The 23,703-nt window shown below is 41.0% G+C and overlaps 1 protein-coding gene across 1 annotated transcript; it reads right to left on the reverse strand.

The window, feature by feature from the left end:
• Positions 1–23: 23 nt before the first annotated feature.
• Positions 24–22,897, reverse strand: abcb11b (ATP binding cassette subfamily B member 11b). Its single transcript, XM_042513328.2, has 29 exons — positions 22,708–22,897; positions 22,412–22,500; positions 22,243–22,261; positions 20,314–20,343; positions 20,176–20,227; positions 19,799–20,079; positions 19,557–19,644; positions 18,080–18,213; positions 17,818–17,989; positions 16,795–16,919; positions 16,538–16,712; positions 16,163–16,276; positions 15,934–16,044; positions 15,726–15,851; positions 13,528–13,731; positions 13,253–13,423; positions 12,744–12,945; positions 12,585–12,654; positions 12,053–12,173; positions 11,695–11,862; positions 10,787–10,891; positions 10,311–10,472; positions 9,886–10,089; positions 8,220–8,461; positions 7,391–7,547; positions 6,698–6,895; positions 5,179–5,385; positions 2,681–2,827; positions 24–2,244 (listed from the first exon to the last, which is right to left on the reverse strand). The coding sequence occupies exons 2-29, from the start codon at positions 22,488–22,490 to the stop codon at positions 2,044–2,046; spliced, it is 4,065 nt and encodes a 1,354-aa protein (XP_042369262.1). The 5' UTR covers positions 22,491–22,500; positions 22,708–22,897; the 3' UTR covers positions 24–2,043.
• Between the last annotated feature and the right edge of the window lie 806 nt (positions 22,898–23,703).

A 23,703-nucleotide genomic window follows, 5' to 3' on the forward strand; every position in this document is an offset into this window, starting at 1 on the left:
CACTACATAAGATTCAGTGGAGGTCAGAGACTTTGATGGTTTATTTAATTCTCACATAAAGCATAAAAAATAGAACTATCCATACAGAATTAAGGAATACATCTGACCAAGCAATTTAAAGGAATTATCTTAAAGCACATACAAATTGAGACATCATGGTATTTTGGTTTTGAATGGTTCCTGTCTATTGAAATGTTAAAGGATCATTTGACATTTAGGGAAATATTCACTTTCTTGCTGGGAGCTAAATGGGAAGATAAACCGTCATTCCTGTATTATAAATCGTGCTGCCTTCAAATTGAATTTGTAAACTCATGGGCACTAAACGGGAATTATTTATTATAATTTTATATTGTGTGTACACAATATACTTCATGTTGAAGTGGTTAATGTGGTTTTCATTTTTGGTAAGTTATGTTTTGACTTTTTATGCCATACCACGTATGGCATTTTTGGTCATTTTCTCAAATGGGCAATATGTAGGCTACTGTCAGCATCTAGAAGCCACAGAAGCAAAAAAATTAGTAAGCTACCATACGGCAGGAAATTTAAAGGCATAAAGACAGATGAAAAAGATAAGGCTGTTTTTATTGTGTGCATATTATGACCAAAATCTATAAACAACTAAAATTCTAATGTATTTTTTTACCGTCAACCAAAAAAAGGACTTTCTTGAACTCTGCCATATCTGAAAACATAGGCAGACAAAACTTATGAACTCTGAGCTTGCAGAAAAATACTACATGAGAGATCGTTTATATAGAGTATTTTAACAAACAACACAACCCTAATATAAGGCAAAATATAGGGCGAGAACCGGATGTTTAGCTTAGCTTAGCATAGCTCCACCTAAAATCTAGCAGCAGGGTAAACCAGCTAGCCCGGTCCTGTCTGATTTTGCACCTGTCTAAACTCCGTAAAGACGACACGTTGTGTTTTTACTGTAGTCATGTGCTGTAATGTGAAAGAGTGAGCTTCAGAGGATCTGGTGGGACAGAGCCAGGCTAACTGTTTCCCCCTGCTTTCAATCATTAGGATAAGCTAAGCTAACTAGCCGTTCAGTCTGGCTAATAATTAGTCTACATACATCAGAGTGATATCAATCTGTTCATCTTTACACAGCAAGATAGAAAATAAGGCACGTTTTCAAAAAAATTGAACTTGTGTATTTCTTTAAAGCCATTAATAAAATTATGCGATATTAAATATAAATATATGATGTATAATACTGATAAAGCTCAGTAACAAGAATCATCTTTTTTATAGTACAGTAAGAGTACAGTAAATGATCACCATTTGTGGGTGTTTTGCCATGACTGTGTTGTGTCTGGACATGAATAATGCAATATTTTGGCTTGAAATTTAAGAGCTTCATGCCTGTCGATTATTGTTGGTAATAAAACCAGCTCACAGGCACATTACCACCAAAGGACTGGATGAAGCAGTAGACTGTGGTGAACTGTGGTGCACATTTGTTGAATACCGCTGCATCAAATTTAGGCTAAAGACCAAAAAATGCCAATATAACAGAAAGATAATTAGTAACGAAGGGACTATGGGGGGAGTTGTTTTTTGATTTGACTCAGAAATTCAAAACCTATAAGTGGGTTTTCAAGACATGTTTTCTTTGAAAATCTCCAAAGTCACTCCATTTATCTTGGCCAGAAACAGTGAAATGTGGTTATTTATAGTGGAAGGAGGGCCATTTCCCCCCAGTCACTCAGGGAGGCTCAACGAAAAATATCTGTATCTCTGGGGAGGGTCATTATCTTAAAAAAAGTCACACCGCAGCCGCCCTCCTACTCTGATAAATAAAGTACAGTCCCTAATTACCTTAAAACACCCCAACAAAATCCCTCTCTTTAAAACAGTGTCCCCAACCAAAAATAAATACTATGAGAGTGAATCAGTGTATTTTACTTTCTTTACAGGCTATGGCATACTTCCGGTCCTGGTCTGTCTCTGGATGTACGGCGATAACACTGCTCCTTACATTCGTTCCTCTCGGCTGCCTCGCTAATTGGCTGTGGTTTCCCGGGGCAGTTAGCTGATTGGTGCTCCCGTGGTAACCAGCTTGTAGTAGGCTCCCTTCAGCGCCATGAGCTGGTCGTGCGTTCCTTTCTCGATCACATAGCCCCTAGACATGACGGCGATAATGTCAGAGTTCTGAATGGTGGACAGGCGATGGGCGATGACGATGCAGGTCCGGCCCTCTCTGGCTTTGTCCAGGGCTTCTTGCACGGTCTGTCACGAGCATAAAAACACACACACAGAGGCAAGAACCATCATCATCTTCTCCCAGTCAGCACACACACAAGCCCCACAATTATAGTAATTTCACAATCATGCGTTGATTACTATCATTAGAATGTTCCAGTGTATCAGTGCGCTGCAGAGGCCTCTTTGCTCCGCAGCATGGTTCAGCTATTCGAGCTGGAAAAGCTACAGCATCGGCCCACATCTTAAAGAGGCTCTGCTGGAGGGCTGGTGTGAACTGTGAACTGCTGGTGATGATAATAGAGATGATGAATGATAATGATGTTAATGGTAATAGTAATTAACTGCTGGCCTTCCTTGCTCTCCGTGCCCAAAGAATATCAAGCAGCCACGCTCTGCTTCGATTTGATGTGTGTGAATTTAAAAAATAATGACGATGTCGCTCAGTTCTTTTAAGCTTTACTTTCTCGCTCTCAGTGTCCAGGGCGGAGGTGGCCTCATCCAGAAGCAGGATCTTGGGGTCACGTATGATGGCCCTGGCAATTGCGATGCGCTGCTTTTGACCACGAGACAGCTGAGAACCCTGGGCGCCGACATTTGTGTTGTATTTCTGAGGCAGAAAAGAACATTATGGTAAGTCATGTGTTCCTCTATCAAACTTTTAAAGAATGTTACTTAAACCTGCTGGTGCTAATTTCCAACCCTGTATCCTGTTGAATTGTGGCGTATCGTATCGTATCGTATCCTATCGTATCCTATCGTATCCTATCGTATCCTATCGTATCGTATCCTATCGTATCGTATCGTATCGTATGACATCATATTATATCGTATCCCCATGTGGACCATTGCATTTTAATGGTGTTGAGGTGTAAAGATCCTTACTTTGATTCAGTGTCCTTTTTTAAAAACAATGAGCAACAGTGAGGAAATATCATGCGGACACATTCTGTCTCTCAGCTTCAGACCTCTCTCAGTCCCCTTAGGCCCTGTATTAATGGAACTTTCCAGAACTCACCCTCAGACTTTCTCACCTTCATCTGGGACTGTATGTGCAAAACATCCTAAGGCTAACAGCTCCTAACAGGCCAAGTTACGAAAAACTCCCAAAAACTAAGGAGCCTTTCAACTAGAGAGCACTGATTATATGTGTTTTTTAAAAAAAAATGAAAAAAAGACCATCATACGATATATCATTAAAACTCCTAAGTATATCAGCCTTAAAAATCCAGTATCAGTCGGCCTGCACTTTGAAGTGACCGCAATCAGTCTCCTGCTGAAGGTTTTGAGTCTCATGTAATGCATCAGCATTTTGGGAAAATACAATTATTAGAAGCTTATAAACTGGCTTTTGGTCAGTCGCTGTGACTGAGTGACACCATATTGAAATAACAGAATTTAAACTGGAGATCAAGGGTGCATTACTTATTATTGGCATGCTTCACCACCCAAATCATTATGTATCTATCAATAACTCACAGTGTTCCTTTGAATTTGTAAAGAAAACATTGATTTCATGCATGCTTTTCAGTGAACAAAGAATGGTCCCCAATGGCTTCAATATATCAACAATGTTTGCTCTTTTTGGATTCTTTGTTCACCTGAGGCATGCAAGAAAAACAATGTTGTCTTCACAAATTCATTGTAATACAGGATGGGTAATTAAAGGGATACTTTACTGATTTTTAACCAGCTTTGTATGAAAATGATGTGTGTGTGTGTGTGTGTAGATGAGACACCATGGACACAAAGAGTGTAGAGCTGATCAATAGACTTATCTTCCCCTCTCTCGGTCTTTCAAACTCAGACTGAAATCCGATCAGATGGTAAAACTAGGCAGAGCTGATTGAATATAAATCAAGATTATGTTACTGCACCACCGACTGGTCTCCAAAAATGTCCTCAAAAACATATTTAATTCCCTATTTAGTTGTAATAGCCAGATATTGTGAACAGGAAGCTGGCGCCATCCTGCCTGTTGCACAGTGAAGAGAGAGGCTGGAAAAACTGAGATCAAACACTCGAACTTGGCAGCACTGATCAAATATAAACCAAGATTCTGTCACTATTTCATGCCTCAAATGTTTGTAGAAAAATGTTTTAGCTCACTGTTTCACTGTAACACGAGATCACCAGCTGCAGTTGTTTCACACGGCCCATTCATGTTATGTCACCCCCAAGCGAAAGCATCTATTGGTCTGGTATGACCACGATGCATTCGGGTAGTTGTAGGTTTTCCACCAATTGAGCAAAAGTGTCATTTTCTTTGTTTTCTCTGCTCATGTAGCACCAATTTCAAAAGTATTTGCATCTTTCTACGGCAGATGCGGATTAGTTTTATGTGAGGACCCTCTTTATATCGGTGAAATACTTCTTTAATACTAAAATGGTGAAGGCAAGGGGTGAAGTATCCCTTTAGTTTGCCCCTGGAAAACTACTTTCTGCAGTGTTGATGATTTTGCTGTAGATGTGACACAGGTCTGCATGCGCCAACTACGTCTAAATGTCAGTGCAACAGCCTGTAGACAAATAGTGGGCAGAGGTAAACAGGTCACCATTACGCCATTCCTTTTAGTATTAAAGTTGCTCCCTACAAGTTTGTGAAAATCTCTTTAAGAGGAAATGATCAGCTGGAACATGTAGTGGCATTTTGAAGGACACCTTGTGATTTTAAAGGATACGCACTTGGCACACCAGCCTATCGTTCACACATCGAGCAACTTGTGTCCCTGATCAACCGCAGTGTGTGTATAAACCAGCCTCTCTTCTGCTGCCATTCACCAGATCATCTGTTGTGCCTTTGTTCTCTTCATGATGTCTGTGTTTGCCGGCTCCCCTTTTACTTTTGCTTCACTGACTTTTGCCAATGTTAACATAAACAAAGTAGACCTCATTTCAACCCGCCGTGCCTCTACGTTTGAGTTCTCATCACAAACGTCCCACACAAAATGTCCACAGTACCTCAGGAAGTGACATGACAAAGTCGTGAAGCTGGGCTTTCTTGGCGGCAGCGATGACCTCATTCACGCTGATTTCCCGCAAGTTGTCACCGTACTTGATGTTCTCTTCGATGCTGCAGTCGAACAGGATGGGCTCCTGGGACACGATGCCAATCTTTGAACGCAGGAAGGGCACGTTGACACCAGTCGAGTCATGGCCATCAATCAGCTGCGAGAAGCGATTGATTTTACCATTAGGAGAAAGCAATACAATAAGCAAAGACTGGAAATACAATCCACTTAATGAGCTATCATAACACCATCTCCACTGTGATTTCTCTCCTAACTATGCAGAGGTGTTACTGCCTTTTTTAAATCTCAAACACAGAATCAGGACCAGGCGTTTCCAAACCACTTCCAACTCAATTAAGGCCATTTGAATCTTGGCAGGGATCCCTTCCTGGCACTAAGGCAAACCTCCTTCCTGGATGGAGTGCCCCTTTTTAAAGATAAAGCACACAGTCAGCAGAAATGTCTAATGGATAAAGGAAATTAAGTGATATGAGAGTCAGAAGTGCTTCAATCACTGAATGTCCAACAATTGTTCTTTGACTTTGACAGATTTCTGATTTGACTTTAAACAGTGACAGTCTAGGTACAACTGAGCCTCGTGAGAGCGTAAGCTGAAAGCAGACGATACATACTGCATGACTTATTCATTTCACAATGACATATCTGACATTTTAATAAAGGTCAGCATCTGCTGTGACGGTGTGATAATGATCCTTGTTGAAATCTGCAAAGAATTCACCAGATTCCTCTTGTGCAGGTAAACCATAACAGTATCCCTAGTGAAGGTGGTGTTTTCATCTCTCTCAGAATCTAAAATAACTGTTTTTTGTTTGGTTGTTCGTGGGCAAACAAGCTGTAAATGCAACACTTACGCCTAATATCTAATATCCTAAGCAAACTGTTTATGCCCGTGACTGTATATAAAGATGGACAGCATGTCAGCTCCCCAAAAGTGAAGCCAAAACATCTTTATTGCCCCCTGGTGGCTGGCTGCAGTATAGGATATAAACCCTGCCCCCTGCATGTACGCAGATGGAACATGGGCCAAACTAAAAGTTATTATTTCACATCAAATCAATTTTTCCTAAAAAACAGTTGCTGTGATATTAAGTAGTTCTTATCACACTGTTGTATTTTCAAGTGGTTGTTCTGTTTCTGATAAGTTTGGTTTTATTTAGTTATTTGGTATAAGTAGTATTTTACTATTGTTGCTGGTTGAGTTGGAGCTCATTTTAATGACTATTAGGTTGTTATGTGTGAAAAATAGTGAGTAATTTTTAGCTGTCAGATACATTTAATATAGTAAAATGGTTTAATTAATGTTCCCCTATAAATAGTGCAAAATAGGAGGTAGCAGAATATGGAAATACTCAAGGGCAAGTAGTTCAAAATTGTACCATTTCCAGAACAGACTTAAAAGCTATTCATAATACACTTCGTATCTGCAGTATTTTTCTGTGTGTTCTCACCACTCGGCCATGGTCAGGATCGTAAAACCTCTCCAGCAGCTGTATGCTGGTGCTCTTCCCACAGCCGCTGCTGCCCACAAAGGCCAGTGTCTGGCCGGGCTTCACAGACACATTCAGCCCATTCAGGACCTGGATGTCAGGCCTGGTGGGGTAGGTGAACTTACAGTCAATGAACTCAATGTTCCCTTGGAAGTTATCCTGAAAACACAGCAGAGGGAGGGGGAGGAAACACAAACAATGACAGAGAACAAAGGTTAGTGTGGGTTTTTTGATGTGTTAGGGTGCCACCTCCTGTCCACACAAGGCAGCTCAGACTCTCCAATCACACGGGAAGTAAAGAGTTTAATTTCATATAACTGTCTTAGGAGCTTTTTTTATTGTTCAAAATGCCTCACATTTTTTAAGAGGCTCTGTGTGCTCGTATTTTCTGGATTTTCTTTCCTTCAGATGAGCAATATGTGATGAAAGGGCTAACAATCCTTCCTCGTCTCCTCTCTCCATCTACACATCTCTGTCACGACTAATTTAAAATTAATAAGTAAAGCAATAAAGGAAAAATAAATTAGACTTTTCATCTGGATTCTTCTCTGAATCTATCATGGAAAGTGCGGGCGGCACTCATTTTATTACACCCTCGGCGTGCGCTTTTGGCAGAATAGCACATAACATGAAGCATAACATATGCCCTCATACCCATTTATCTCCCTTATCGCTGTAGATGCTGATCTGAGGCACACGGTCCAGCAGCTGGAAGAAACGTGATGCAGAAATCTTGGCCTTGGCGTAGTCGGGTGTGTAAGAAGAGGCTCTGCCGAGGGCTGTGCCACTGGTGACGATGGCTGAGATGACCCTGCCAGAGAGAGCAGCATTATGTAAGTCATGTATCAGTCGCTGTATCTTTTTATATATCCACTGCCTCACCACAGCTTTGTTTCCTTCCTCCTTCCCCAGAAGCAATAGATTTTTAATTTTAAAAGTCATAATTCTGAACATAGTTGTGAAATCAGAGCCATCTTTAGATGATATTTATGGTTTGAATTTTAAGCAATAGCTTTTACATATATTTGCATTCCTGAATTATGTCCCTATACAGTAGTTTTCGTTGTGGTGAGGTCCTCCATTGAAAAAAAATTAAAAAAGGAAATATTACTGATAAAATTCAGTATAGCCTGAAAGTAGTTATAAATGACAATAACAGGGTTCCCACGGTCATTGAAAACCTGGAAAAGTCACTAAATTTCACAGTCTCATTTTTAAGGCCTGGGAAAGTCGTGTAAACACTTAAATCCTTGAAAGTTTTGCAAAAGTCATGACATTTTTTTGTGTGTAGTGAAATTAATTCTTAAAGTAATCTTCGGTTAACAACTTTTTCTGTAATGTCGCATAACAGCAAACATATTTCCTGTAGGCTAGCTAATGACATAATGTAGCTTTAATATGTGCGACAACGTTTTGCTGACCATCAAGCACATTTCGTCATTTTCTCCCCAAGTTTTGGCGCCCCACTCGCTAGCCTTCTTACCTGAACACTAAGCTGAAATGGAGCCCCTCTTGTCGCACCAAGTAACCTCCAAACCTGTAGGAGGCGGAGTTGGTTAAGAAGACGACGCACTGGGCGAAACCGTAGCAGGCTCCGTAAACCTTTGCCTTCTTTCGGGATGCTTGGTACGGAGCATCTAGCTGTGCCTCGTACATTTCCACAAACACCCTTTCTTTCCCCAGGCCTGCGATGGTCCGGATGTTATTCAGCGCCTCGCCGGAAATCTGCATAAAAAGGACTCGGGTTAAATTCCAATACCAGATTAAATGGCACGGTAAAAAACAGGAGGGAAAAGATGCAGATAGTTTAATAGAAGTGATTCCTAATCCCTACATGTTTTTTGGGAGACTTCGATATAGATAAAGCATTTGCTCTGTTCTTATCTATATCCTATTTTATGCTGCAGCAGTAAGCCAATTTCCCCCCACAGGGATCATTAAACTTTCATCTAATCCACTTCATTGGGATGGGTGGGGTTTACTGCAGGGAGATAATTGAGATAGTGGAAAGGAAGTTCATAGTGAATTAACTTTTTCTTTGATTGTGAACTTTTTGGCTCCCACTGTATTGTCCCGAGGTTTTATTCACTATGTGTTGTCTCTACCAAGACAGCATTTTAAGCCTGGGTGGCCCCAGTAGGAACAGAGCCCGACAGTGTTAGCTCTGTGTTTAACTTACCGCCCAATTACAGGAGCAGCTAATAAAATGTTACTGTATCAAGATCTGAGTTCAGCTGTAGCGCCGTGGAGCTTTTCTGCAGTGATGAGAAACAACTGCAACCTAGGCCCAGTTGTTCAGAAAATATAATCTGGATCAGAATGACCATCCCATGTTTTGTACTCCAGGATCAGATAATCCATTTTGACATAGTACATTTTTGCAAACCTTTGATATAATTCATTTGTACACCTCATATGTACTTTATCCTATCAAAGTTTTAAAAGTGATGCAGTATATAAGAGAGACATTTGTTAGTCATCACTGTTTTCAGTGGCTTTTCAGTCAATGAACATGGATGTTTTTTAGCGACAAATTGCTGCGTTTCCAGACGGGTTTGAGCCACAGAAGTGGTCCTTTTTTTTCTCTCGCTTTAACAACAAAACTGGGCACTTTAAGCCAAAATATGATCTCTAAAACATTAAGTTAAACTAAATAAAATTTAAAAAAAACGTTAAGTTTTCCCATATCTGCATTATAATAATACTAGTGTATGGTTATATATATATATATATATATATATATATATATATATATTATGATTACATTTTAAAAGTTTTATTACATTTTTTTCCTGAAATCCACCCTGAATCCATCCCTCTGCTGGGATCATGATAATCTGGATTGTTTGGATCAAAGATACCCCAATCCTACAAAAAGTTTTGAACAACACATACTGAAGGCTGGATTACATTATCTAATACGATTTTAGATTCTTTTTTTTCCCTTTGAATAACCCATTATCAAGATTTGATCCAATCTGAAAATCAAAATCCCATCAGTTCACTCCTGAGCATTTGGGTCCTGGAGCCTAAAATAGACACTGTTGTTAAGTTTTCTCATAGCAGCTGTGAGATAAGTCGGTTATGTCACCGTTTCCGCGAAAGTAGAATTGTGGTGAAGTTGTACAGTATAAATAGCAATGTCTGACCCGTCCGGCGGCCTCCATCGCCTGCTTGTCCTGCTTTGCGAACCCTGTCAGCATCTTAGCCTGGAAGCCACCCGACAGAGCAAGGAACGGCAGGAAGCACAGGATGAGCAGCGTGAGCTTCCAGCTGAAGTAGAAGGACATGAGGACGGCCACGCCGATGTTGGTCAGAGAGTTGACAATCATGCCGATCTGCGAGCCCGTGGCCTGTGAAGAAGACGTTTGAAAGGAGGATAATGCTACTGTGCAGCGTGCTGATTCTTCTCACGGATTTAACTCAGTCATCCAAGCAGAATTTAAGTAGTCAGGATACCAAGAAAAATAAATCAGTGACGTTACATTATCCAGTTCTGCCATGTTATTGCTGAATATAGAGTTGAATGACTCTTTCAAAATCACCATATTTTCACACTGAGGCTGTAACTCACTCCCTGAACTTGCGAGGCATCGGTCGCCAGGCGCGTGGTCAGAGCTCCGGGGCTGTTCCTGTGATCATCAAACCAGCCAATCTCTTGGCCCAGCATGGCTCGGAAGCCGAGCCGCCGTAACCTGCGGGTCAACAGCTCTCCAGCCTTGGAGAATGCGTAACCCTGGAGACACAGGACATTTTTTATTAAATCCAAAATAACACAGTGATCTTCAGCATAACGTAATATATAACTCATCTGGAAAAAAAGCGCCTTTGCCATCCCTGTACCCCAGGAGTTTCAGAACTCATGCATCAATCATTGAACAGCATCTCTGCAGGATGGAGGGAAATCTTTTTTATCCAAAGGAGGTATTAATTTGCCTGAATAAAGAAGATCTCTTGTGACTTTCCCCCAACCTTGAAGATGTGCGGGGGGTGACGGCAGTACAGAGGCAGCAAAGCAATCAGTCCTGCTGGAGCAGACTGTTACTCTACCTGCAGCATCTGCGTGAAGAAAGAGACCACGCCGACCATGACAAAGAACAAGCAGATACTATCAATCTCCTTCCTCTGAGCCACAGGATCTGTTACCGAGAATGTCTGCAAACACACACACACACACACATACACACACAGACACACACAGACATACATGCAAGTACAACAGCATGTTAATATCCATCAAGACCATCATCAACATACATACATAATGTGCATACACAGCAGGGAAAATTTCCCGCCCAGTTGTGTTTTAGCAACTCGTCACTGTATTTCTTGCTGCTTTTAAGGCTCCAAATGTAGGTGTTTTTGTCGCAGCCTGTCACTTTTTAGATAGTGCCAAGAACAACAGTTATTTTTTAACCAAGACATTGCTGCTTTCCCTGCCAAGGTAGTGCCTCTTTAACAAGATATATTTAGCAAAGATATGTTTTCTTAACCACAGGTTTCTGTGCCAAAACTTAACCACAGTGTTGTTAAAACATATCCCCGACATGATCACATGCAAATGCAACATGATGCAGAAATGTACGCCATCATTATCGTATCATCTAACACGCTCGTTAGCTGACAGTTAGCCACTGCTAGCTTTGCAGTCACAGCATTTGAACAGGCTGTATTAGCTATTTTTTTCTTACATATTTGTAGCAGTTAGTGTTAATATTAGATTTTAACTAATGCCAGCGATATTAGCTTTTCAGTTATTTTGCCACTGGTTTGAGTACTTCTTTTCACTTAGTGGTAGAGATTGTTGCTGTCAGACAATTATTTTCTGACTTTGCATTACAGCCAGGAAACTAACATCAACGTTTTTACAATTTGGTTTCTCTCATGAACTCTCCTTTTCCACGTATATTTTACATTTGTACATTTTATAAAGTCTTTGTTTAGGTCTTGCTGCTCACCGCCAGGATTTGACTGAACAGTAGAGAGTAAACAGGGTTGACCCCTCCATTTATGGCAGCCCCAAAGGATCCAAAAAGCATATATGGCCACTCAGGCAGGTTGTACTTCAGAATCCTGGAAACTGGAGCAGGCTCCACAACCTCCTCCTCTTCCTCCAGGACGGCATTCTGAGCATTCACACGGACAAATATGCATCAGCAGACAGTCAAAGCTTTTAACTGTGTGTACTGTCTGTGGATCGATACAAAAAAAACTTCCATGAAGAGGCTTTACACTCTAACGCTATGTAATCACTGTTGACCTGCTTCAGCCACCCACGTATAAAATTGGATGCAAACACTCCAGCGGCACACACACCTCGGACTTGTCTGCCTGTGACACAGCGTAGGCTCTGGGGCCGAGCTCTCCGGCAATGGGAACAGAGGACTCTGGGATCAGATTGGACAGCTGAGATCTGGACCGCTGGCGAATAGAGGCTCTGCAAAAACAAAAACACTTTCCAACTCAAAAAAGGAGCTGCTTTTATATACATCACTTAATGCACATGATTAGTCGAAGGACACAGGAATATATTGCTGCTGCTGTTGTTCTTGAGCAAATTAGTAGGTGCTTTTAATGGATGTGATAGAGGACCTGAAACCTCCTCTGCTGTTGAACTTTTAAGTGGCTCTGGATGATAGTGTCAGCTAAATGCTCCAAGTGTCGTAGTGAATTTAAGAGGGTAATTAAGTAAATGAAGGTGCCAGTTTGCACCATGACACGCCTCAATTTCAGCCTCAAAATGACTACTGTAATAACCCTATTTAGATGCACAGGCAGGAGCAGGGAAAGGATATTATACACAAGTAAGCAAACGATGAGGGGCGAGGCGACTGGGAATGTTTCATACCTCAAACTGGCACGGTAGCTGCCTGCTCTGGATAGATTTAGCCTCTGTGGCTCCTCTTCATCGTCAGCCACTGATGAAATAGAGACAACAAAGAGTGATGATCACGATCAGTACAACTTTTTGTGTTTCTGAGATATTTTCGCCCAAAGTTGGACCTACTTTCCCGAGCCTTCTCATTCAGAGCCTTGTCCCCTTGGCTCTGCAGGGTGACGAGAGTGAAGTAGACTCCCTTCCTCTCCAGCAGCTCATCGTGTTTGCCCCTCTCCACGGCTCGGCCGTGCTCAAAGCCAACAATCACATCAGCGTTCTTTATGGTGGACAGCCGGTGGGCGATGGAGATGGTGGTGCGACCCATGCGTACCTGTGAAATCAAACACACATTGGTGTATCAGTTCTGATCTTTAAGATCTTCTCTGCAATATTATTATTATTATTATTAAGATCTTCTCTTACCAATATTTTTCCCTTCTTTTTTGGCTATGAGGTGGATCTGTTTTCTTATTTTATGTACTTTTCATAATTGGCTCTATTAGAAATGTGGCAAGATTTTCTCATGCCATTATATGACAAGAGAAAGTGACTTTTTTCTGTTTTATGACGTTCCCTATAGCATCCAAACCTGAGACGAAAACAGAATCAATTTCAGCACATACACCAGTCAGACTTACACTGTCCAAAGCCTCTTGAACTACAGCCTCACTCTCGTTGTCGAGGGCAGAGGTTGCCATGTCCAGCAGCAGGATACGAGGTTTTCTGACCAGCGCTCGAGCAATGGCAATACGCTGCTTCTGACCGCCGCTCATCTGACCCCCTCCCTCCCCCACCAAGGTGTCGAATTTCTGTCAGGTTACAAAATACAGGGAAAGTTGTTAAAACTACTTTGAATTTGAATTTCAATCCTAATAATGAAACTTTATTACTCAGATCCTCTGTGCGGCTTCACCTGCGGCAGGTCCATGATGAAGTTGTAGGCGTTGGCCTGCTTTGCAGCACTGGTGATGTCTTCCATGGAGACGCCGGGTCGACCATAGCGTATATTCTCGGCGATGGTCGTGGCAAACAGCACAGGCTCCTGCTCCACAATGCCAATCAGGGAACGCAGCCATTGGATGTTCAGCCCTCTGATGTCATGACCGTCCAGGGTCACCTGAGGTGGGGGACACAGCTGGTTAGGCTAAAATTGATGGATGATGCTATTATAGTACTTTGCTGCTATAATGTGATTTTTTTTTTTTTTTTTTGCAACAATGCTAGTTCCAAATGGTAGGGTTGTTAGTCTTGTGTATAATCTTCATTATGCTGTAAGAGGCTTTTTCCTTCTGGAGAAGCTGAAAGGAATAAGAGAGTAAGGTGTACAAAGGCCTCTAATTCCAGTAAAAGTGAAAAATGAGGCTGTTAGGACCCATTGGCTGAATAATGAAACAGATTATCATGTACTTCTATCACCCTCGGGGGGTGGTTATTTTTGAATCGACTAGAATAAAGCTTTAAAAGAAGGAGTCGGCAGCTACAGTGGGTCGAGGGAATCTTCAATCGCAGGAGTTGACAAAAAGGATCAGTGATAGAAGAATCACAGTATATTGAGAGAGCAGGGCTGCCAACTTTTAAATTGAGTTAGGAGTGAGATAGTAATATGACCTCAGATTTTACATCACAGCCATAGTCAGGGTCGCACAGAACAGGATTGTATTGAACATTTCAGCGAACCTTTGAGGGAAAAGATTTAATGGGAGTGGAAGTATGAGGGCATGTATTTGGAATTAATTTTCTCTTTCATTTTTTTGAAAGCAACTGAATAGTAAAGTGATTTTAGATTTGACATGGTCATAATAAGTGTCTGCGCCTGAGCTTGTGCAAGTGGCCGATGCTGTTGTGAGGATTTATACTTGTGCACTGATGTGTCTGCGCTGCTCTGCAGTTACATTTCAAATGCTAGATGGCTGTGAGGTTTCTGTGCCACTGTGCTGAGTCTCTGTAGTAAAGTTTAATTAATTCAAGTAACACATCTAAAACACTTTAAACATGGCTTAATAGGGACAATATTAAAAAACAGTCAAAAAAAATGGTTTTGTTAAAACCCCAGTTTTGAAGTCACAAAGTGTACAGAAAAACACTTTTTTAAATATTTTCTCCACAAATACAACATGCTAAACACATTAGAAAAAGCCTATGACATTTTACAACTCATAAATTAGCCATGCAGCTAGCTGACTTCCCCTCTACTCATATGAAGTCAAGAAACATCGCGTTAAAACAGCTCCACAATAACTCTTAAAAGGTTTACCGACAAAACAATTGTCTTATACCAGAAAAGTTTTTCCCCTTATATGCAACATGCCTACATTATTAGCATAAGCCTATGACATTTCCCATTGCATACATTAGCATAGCAGCTAGCAGACTAAAAGTGGGGTCTTTATGTCTTCACATTTCTTCTAATTTTCGAAATATTATTAAAGAAAAACTTTGTTTCTATGAGGGGAAATGTTTTTCATTTAACCAAAAAAACCCACAAAAAAACCCAAAAGGTCTGCATCTTGCACATGATGCTACGGTGTCGATTAAAGTATAAATCCTGCTTACTCTTAACAGGATATATTGAAAATTTCAGCAAACCTCTGAAGGAAAACATTACTTTATTTAATTTATGGGGGTTTAAATTGACAGTATCATTTGAGCTGACTTTTCTTGTGCAGTAATTTGCAGTGAAACAGTTTATTGTTAAAATCAGGGCCATTTTAAACAGAAATCTATTGCACTACTTTTCAGCAAACCTGTTATGCAATCTATTTTATCAAACTTTTGGGGATGGTTTTGTTTTGTGCATAAAATGAAAGAAATTATTACTGTGACGTAACAGAACAAACAGACATGCACCGACATCCAGGCTGCTGCTGGCTTGACTGGGTTTTCACAAAGGACGCCTCACTTGACGGTTGTTTTACTGTTGTGCTATGCTGCTCTGTCTGTGTGCTGTGAGGGTCCGGTTTAATACCGTGATGTTATCAGGTAGGCCTATAAAATTTTATTGCATGAGTAAATGGACGGGTGGAATGAGAGCGTGTGAAAAGTGTCAATGTGAGTGTCACGGTCAATGCAGGACAGCGGTCCTGACTTGAGTGTCTCAGCTGTCAAACCTACCATGCCCTCTTGGGGGTCATAGAAGCGCTGGATGAGCTGAACAGCAGTACTCTTCCCAGCTCCACTGGGACCCACAAAGGCTGTGGTCTCCCCTGCCTTCACTGCAACGCTAAGCTGGTCCAGAATCTGTGACAGTAACATTGTTTTCCTATAAATGGTTTGCGACCTTCAATTTTATGTGATGATGAATGTAGACCTGAGCCAGTACCTTGACTTCAGGTCTGGAGGGGTAGTGGAAGGTCACATTGTGAAACTCAATATCTCCTTTGACCCTGTCAAGCTTATATCCAGCCTCAGACAGACAATCAATCTCCGGCTCCTGACAGTAGCACATTTCAAAAAGGAGACATGTCAATAAGAGGCAATGTTTTTCTGTGTAAGTACAATACCTTGTAAGGATTAATATCTTGCAAAATTTTAACATGAAGCATTCTCACTCTCTCGATAGTTTCAAATATGATGGTGGCGGCTCCACGGCCCGCGGCGAACGCTTCCAGACATGGGGACGCCTGCCCCAAATTCATGGCTGCTATCAGAACACCAAAGAACACCTGGAATAAAGAGGTCAGTACATGATAGGAAGGAATGGAGGAATACCACATCAAGGCAGTAATTCTAGTTTTGTCAAAACAATTTTTTTGTTTGGTCGGTTAAGAAAACCAAATAAAGGAAAGTTAGTTACAAAAACCTCCAATCACAAATTAAAGCATAATCTAAACTCCCGACAAGAAAAGTTTGCCATCTGCTCCGGTGCTAATCTGTCAGTTGTGGTTGGGTTGAACCGTGTCTCATTAATATGATGAGTGTGATACCTGCAGTAGCGTTCCTGGTGTGTACTCCTCAGTATCCACCACCAGGCTGGAGCCATACCAGAACGCCAAACCATAGCACAGAAAGATGATCATCCACATGTATCCGGTGAAAAAGCCCATGATCAGACCCTTCCTGATGCCCCAGCGCTGCGCTGAGATCAAGTTCCTGTCGTACCTGTAGAGGAATAGAGGAGCTCACCTCAGCTGCATATAAATATATATTTGAAAAATTTAATCTTTCGTCGGGCAAAGTGTACCTCTGCACCTCTTTATTCTCTCCACCAAAAGCAGCGACTGTCCTGATGGAGGAGAGAACCTCGTCAGCTACAGCTCCAGCTTTGGCGTAGGCCTGCAGCTCCATCCCTGTTAGCTTAGCCACAAACTAGAAGAAACACAGAGGCACGCAAAGTTGATGCAGACGTGAAGACGAATCAGAAAGTCATTTCAAGCAGAGTCGACAAGTTGAGACAAGAGAAGTCAACCAGTCAAGAGAGGTCAATCAACAGGTCAAGAGAGGTCAATCAACAGGTCAAGAGAGGTCAATCAACAGGTCAAGAGAGATTAATCAACAGGTCAAGAGAGATTAATCAACTAGTCAAGACTAATCAGGTCAAAAGAGGTCAATCAACAAGTCAGCAGAAATCAGTTCACGAGTCAAGAGCAGGATTCCTGCAGATCCTTAAAAAGTCTCAAAAGGCATTGAATCCATCAGTCTAAAAATAAGGCCATGATTGGCAAAGACATTTTCTTATATCAGTCTTTCAAAAGTCTTAAAATGCTTATACACTGGAGGTGTGATTTTTATGATTTTTCTTAATTTCATTGCAAAAGCTCTAAATAAAAGGGGTAACTTCAAAACAATAAATAACCAAATGCCTCTTGCATTACCATAACCAAAGACTCATGTCTTATGTTACAATAAATGTTTGAATGATAAAATAAAGTAAGACTTTAAAAAATCACCCCATAACTGTAAGTTATTAATGTTAGTACATGTTTTTTCTTCAGTATTGGCTTCTGTTCTTAAATTTCATTCCAAGTGGCATCAAAGTCTTAAATCCCACTTGCCTTGAGCTGTAGGAACCCTGGCCAAGAGAGGTTAATCAAAAGGTTAAGAGATCAATCAAGAAATCAAGAGAAATTTAGTCAAAAAGTCTATAAGATTATTCAACAAGTCAAGAGAGGTCAATCAACAGGTCACGAGAAGTTAAGTCAAAACAAGTACAGTCGTCAAGAAATCAAGTCAATAGTAAATTAAGTCCGGAGAAGTGAGGTCTCACCACGGCCATAAGACCAGCTCCAATACCGATCAGTGGACTTGCTGCAACAATCACCAGCGTTAGCTTCCATCCTTTCACAAAGCCGATGCAGAAACCACACACAAAGGTGGTGAAGCGCTGCAGGAAAATGGCAACTTGATCCGCAATGGCGTCATTGATCTTGTTAATATCGCTGCAAGACAGATATAACCACCGTAAAACGTACACACTGATGCTCCAAACTGCTCCATGAGATAAATAAAGTCATCATGGTCCCACTCACTCTGACATGCGAGTGTTGAGCTCCCCAACAGAGGTGCAGTCGAACCAGCCGATCTCCATCCTCATCACCCTGCCGAAATATAATTTCCTGATGAGCCGAATCTGCCTGGCAGCAGCCGTCACCCACAGGGAGATCTATGAGAGTATCAGTAAGAGACGGGGAACACTCAGATTTGTTCATTGTTGGATAGAAAAGCAAGCAGGGCGACAGAATGGTATCAGGACCCTGACCTTTGACCTCTTTTTTAAAGCTACCCAGCAAACATTGGTCAGACCGTGATGTTGCGTCCCTGGCCAAAACTTGTCCTGGACTGACACCAAAAATGCCAACGCGGCAGTGAGTCAAACGGCCAGATGGTGATACTGTATCTACGTCCAAAGTGGAACAACATAGACAGAAAGTCTGGTGGATGAAGGATAAAGCACAGGGCTGTCACCCGTGAGACCGAGGTATCAGTCCCAAGTGGGTCAACTGGAGCAACGCCTGTGAGCTAGATCAGGCAGTCAACTCGAGCTGCACTGATTCATACGCAGGTCATACGTCACGCTCTATGTGTCTGTTAATGTCATATTTCAACATGCAAGGGTGCTCATAAAGGACAGCCAGATGACGAGTAGATAATGCAGCTGATGTTGGCACAACTTTCAGTTTGGAACTATTTTTGAACCATAACGGGACGTCTTAATTGGACATTTAAACAACGGTCATTCAGAGTCTCAATATTTGCTGGGTTAAAAGAGGAAACCAAATCTAACTCTTAAAGAGGCACTATACTGATTTTACATGATGAAGTTCAGCTCGTTCAAAAGGGGGAAATGGTTGTACAAAATCTTCTGTGGTTTTGGAGAAGCTCTATTAATGTCTCAGCTTTGGATTGGAGGCTACATCTTTCACATGAAGCCTGTGCTTTAAAAAAAAATGTGATCATGGTGAGTCTAATATGGAAACATTGACTTGCTCAATGGGAAATTTAGGATCCAGCAATTCTGATCAATACTAAGGATTAAAATCAGGATATCTCTGCCTCCTGATTTAAATTTGGCCGTTCTTTTTTAAAATTCTTATACGTCTCCCAACTTTATGAAAGTGGAATACAATCTCTAACCAATTTAATGCTTAATAAACCAATAGTGGAGCTTTAAAACGAAAGTAGTGCTTGAACAATGACACCATCCACCATCCGCTTGTGCTCCGACCAACAGAGTCGGCTAATATTTTAATAAAATTTTCTCCTGTCGTCTGAGCTGCTATTTTCAGAAAATCTGATGCCACGCAACCTCTTTTTAAAAGTTTGTAGGGATAATATTAAAACAGCAAGAGGATTTCAGCGTTACACCGTTTCCTTCAAGGTATCATAGCTGATAGGATCGAAATATGTCATGCTGATTGAACTGGTTCAAAGAGGATGCAAGGATGACACAGACTCATTTTAGATGAGTCTCTCTGTATGAAAGCAATGACATTTAAAAAAACCAACCTGAAAGTATCCCAGCAAGAAGACAGCTGCGCCAATTCCAACATAATAGAGGGCAAATTTGGTCATTTCATATTCAATGTCGAGAATCCTGAAAGAGAGAGTAAGTACAGTAAATGAATCATATATGAGGGCTACAAAACCACGTACACTTAAACACGGATGTAAAACTTTTGAAATCACTTTTGACGGTATATTTGATGTTGAAAAAAAGCCACCTCATGCATTTCTCATAACCCACTTACCCACACGACCTGGGCTTCAGCGGGCTGAGCATCTCCCATGTTGAATTGTTCATGTGGCTCCAGTCGTTCACCACAGTGTAGTTCCTCTTCCACTGGATCGTGTTGTTCACGCACTCCTTCCTGTCATCGTTCAGCTCGTTGAGCTCGATGTCGTACTCGATGAAGGTGTCGGTGAGCAGGCCGAACACCAGCAGCATGAGGGGCTGGGCCGAGCCGTGCAGCACCGCGCACACACTGCCCACCACCATCATCAGCACCTCGTTGCATGTGGAAAAACGGAACTGGGCAGCCAGAGGAGCACAACGTTTAAATTAAGTGGACAAATCTCAAGCTGGGATGAAGAATGAGGCTTACATAGTGGAAAATAAATATTTTACCAGCTCAAAGAAGCCAACTCTTATCGCTGGTTGCTCCGCATTTCCCTTATCTCTGTTTGGAATAGAGGACCAATTAGTTTTCTATATGAGATGAATATGTGAAAGTATAAAGGGCCTCTGGTGCTATCTTTTACTCACTTGCTATCATCCTTGGAAGTTGTCACGTTCCTGCATAGAAAAAGACAGAACACATGTTGAGCTGCTAAACACTTTACAGGGTCGCCAAAGACATGGAAGAGTCATGAAATGTTGCAATCACATTAAAAGGTTTTGTAAAAGTCAGGGAATTTTGTTGTGTATAATGACACAGTTACAGGTATCCTTTGTGGATAAAGTTCTGCGTAATGTAACGTAACTGCAGCTTTATTTTCTGTAGTGTGTCGACTAACAGCTCTCATGCTGATTTGTGACATTTTCTTTACCTTTCTTGCCTTGCAGTTTCTTACCAGTTTTTTTTTTTTTTTACTCATTCCCTGCCAGATCATTATATTTGCCATGATGACAAGGAACCTGAACCTGAACCTGTATCCTGTTCGTGACCTGCTCAACAGCCACGCCCCCTGGATTTGCCCACCTATTGCCTGTAAGTCCGTTCAGATAGTTTCCCTTCATCCTGCCTCACCCTTTGTGTTTGGTTTCTCCTCTTTTTGGTGCCAGAATTGATCAGTCAAACCTAAAAACTTCACACTTCACTTAATTTCCCATAACGTGAAATAAAAGTTCACCGTCTGCAATGTGGGTGGGCGCTTAACGACACTGTTCGCCTCTGTAGGTTAGACGCCGTTATCAGCTGTAACCGCCGTGTTAGGCTTAAAGCTTTTCTCAGGATGCTGTTTGATTGATCTCTTTAGTGAACACCAAATACAATTTACTCCCATCTTCCCACCCACCCTCCCAACCTCAACCTCTGCCACATAAACTCATTTACAAATAATAAATAAATTAAATAATAAATGAATAAAAGGGGGCCATAACAGCAGAAAAAAAAAAACGATGGTAAGATCATACTAATTGCAGAAAAAAGAAAGAGAGAGAACAGTAAGGGTAGCTCAGAACTAACACGGTTTTAAGAAACCACATAAACAATACAGTATAAGGCTGGAGAGTAGAGCTCACTAAGTTTGAAGAAATGAAATGGGACCAGAGAGGTTGCCAAATTTTGACAAACTTTTCACGGTCATTACTCCTTGTGTATCTAAATTTGCCCAGGTGCAAAACATATAATTAAGAGTACATGCTCGATGAAAGATGCCATTTGTCTCTATATTTTTTACATAGCAAATAGTTGTTTGCTCTTCTATGATCTGAATGTCGTTCACAGTGCATTTACGCTGCAGCGTGATCAACTTTAAGGGCCATAATTACAACAGTTACAAGCAGGAACTCATGATGCATGTTTTGTTAGAGCTGAAACAACTAGTAGATGAATCAGTCACAGAAAATGAATCATCAACTATTTTAATATTTGATTGTGTCCGTTGTGACCATTAACAAAAACTGTTGTTTTTAGCAAAACAGTTATGTTTCCATCTTGTCTAGTGTGAGGATATGATGCTGTTCTCTGTTTTATATTGCTGTAAACTGAGAACTCTGAGAGCCTGTGGTTGGCATTTTTCACAAAATGATTGGTCAAAAGAATAATATCCTGATTAATCAATAACGAAAGTAAGGATGAGTTAGCCCTTATCATGCAGAAAATCATGTCTCTTGACAGGAATGTGTTACTTAAGAATGCATTTCTCATTACTCATTTCTGATGGATCAGTGCTGTTAAAGGTGCACTATAAATGGAAATGTTACCTTTTGTCTCACCTGAGACTCTATCAGCAAAAGCACATAAATGCCTGCCAACACACACACCCGCAGATTGGCGGGCAGGCCCACATGGCCACTGACCTCCACAGAGATAACATCTCTTTCTAGTTACCACATTTCCTGTGAAGAGGCTGCCGTCACGAGACTTCAAGCATCACTCATAATGAGTATTACTCATAACACTGTCATTCATGGATCTTAAACTATATCCAAGATTTCCCTTAATCACAGAAAATATTCTCGAGTACTTACGTTTTAGAGGCATCTGGTTCTGAAATACGAAAAGAAACAACATTTTTTTTCAATTTACATCTGAAGCTGTAACTCTCATCCAAAATGTTTTATTTAGATATCCATGTTATTGGCTGATTTTTAGAGTGTTTCTGTGTAATGGAGCGTCTTCACTGTCAGTGTGCATTACCTTCATCTGAAAACTCATAGCTGTGGTTTTCCTGTCCCAGTTTTTTGATGCTTTGCAGTTTTACTGATCCAGTCGGCATGTTGACTCATCTAGGAGAAGCAAAGAGATGGCACGTTTCAGAAAAATAACAACAATTAGCATGTGACAGTCTTGTCAAAATTTAAACCCCACTTGAGAGTACATTATGGGTTTGTTTATTTGTTTGTTGTTTTGTTTCAAGCAGTCATCCACTTTGACGAAAATGAAAAGTCTTTTGAATTTGAGACATTCGTATTCCACATAGAGATGAGACTTACCTGCGCGTTTCCTTTTTAAGACAAAGCTATTTTTCTGCTCCTTGATTGAAAATAATGATGAGTTCTAACAAAAGGAGTCAAGTCAAATTAAACCAACAGCAGCACTCCTCTGCTTAAAGTCCCGTATCCACACATTCAGTTGTTATACTCAGCGTGTAGCAGCGTGCCACGACTCACTGTGTGTCTTGGCACTGACTGACATGCTCTTATTGAACAGAATTGGCTGCACCACGGGGACAGAGTGTGTGTGTGTGTGTGTGTGTGTGTGTGTGTGTGTGTGTGTGTGTGTGTGTGTGTGTGTGTGTGTGTGTGTGTTTTTTTTTTTAGGGTAAGTGTCCTATCGGTTTGTGCCACTAAGAAGGCCAGTGACCCCCTCAAGGCAAATATTTTACCTGCAGAGGCCGTGCACCCTTACTAACTGAACGTGACTTATGTTTTCACACAGGTGATGGCTTTAAATGAGAATTATGTAAGGGAGCAGGCAAAGAGGAGATTCACTATTCTTGAAATTATTTAGTTTAAGAATCATATTCTGATGTGCTTTTACAGAGAAAGAAAACATCATGTGAGGCTTTGAAGATAAAGGTCCAGTTGTTTGTTTACTTGGTGTGGACACGGATGCTGTAGTTCCTAAAACTGTACACGGGATTATTACGCCGGCTTGCCTGTCAACCAGGCGGATAATACTAATAAACTTGAAGCAGCATCAACCAAACTGTTTAAACATTAACATTTGGCTGAAGTAGCATTTGGACTGTGGAAATTATTTCTCCAAGACTTCATAAGATCCTGATTAGTGCAGGGATTAATAGGATTTAAGTGACGACCGGAAGCTTTAGTCAACAATTCTTCAGTTACTTTAATAGCTGGTGTAATGTCCTTTAAAACAAGGCTGTGATTGCTTCAGTGGACTAAAAACAATGCACAAAGAGGCAGTTGACTCAATAAATTCACTTACAGTGGGGATTACTATAGTGTTTTATTGCATTACAAAAG

The sequence above is a fragment of the Plectropomus leopardus genome, chromosome 24, assembly GCF_026936395.1.
Source record: "Plectropomus leopardus strain MGB_pleo_1.0 chromosome 24, ASM2693639v1, whole genome shotgun sequence".
In the NCBI taxonomy this organism is placed as follows: Eukaryota; Metazoa; Chordata; class Actinopteri; order Perciformes; family Serranidae; genus Plectropomus; species Plectropomus leopardus.

Coding starts and splice junctions, on each gene's coding strand:
- abcb11b (XM_042513328.2), bottom strand. CDS start 22,490: ATGCCGACTGGATCAGTAAAACTGCAAAGCATCAAAAAACTGGGACAG. Junction 16,045..16,162: donor TATTTGAAACTATCGAGAGA/GTGAGAATGCTT, acceptor TGCTACTGTCAG/GAGCCGGAGATTGATTGTCT. Junction 7,548..8,219: donor CATTTCAGCTTAGTGTTCAG/GTAAGAAGGCTA, acceptor TCTCTCTGGCAG/GGTCATCTCAGCCATCGTCA.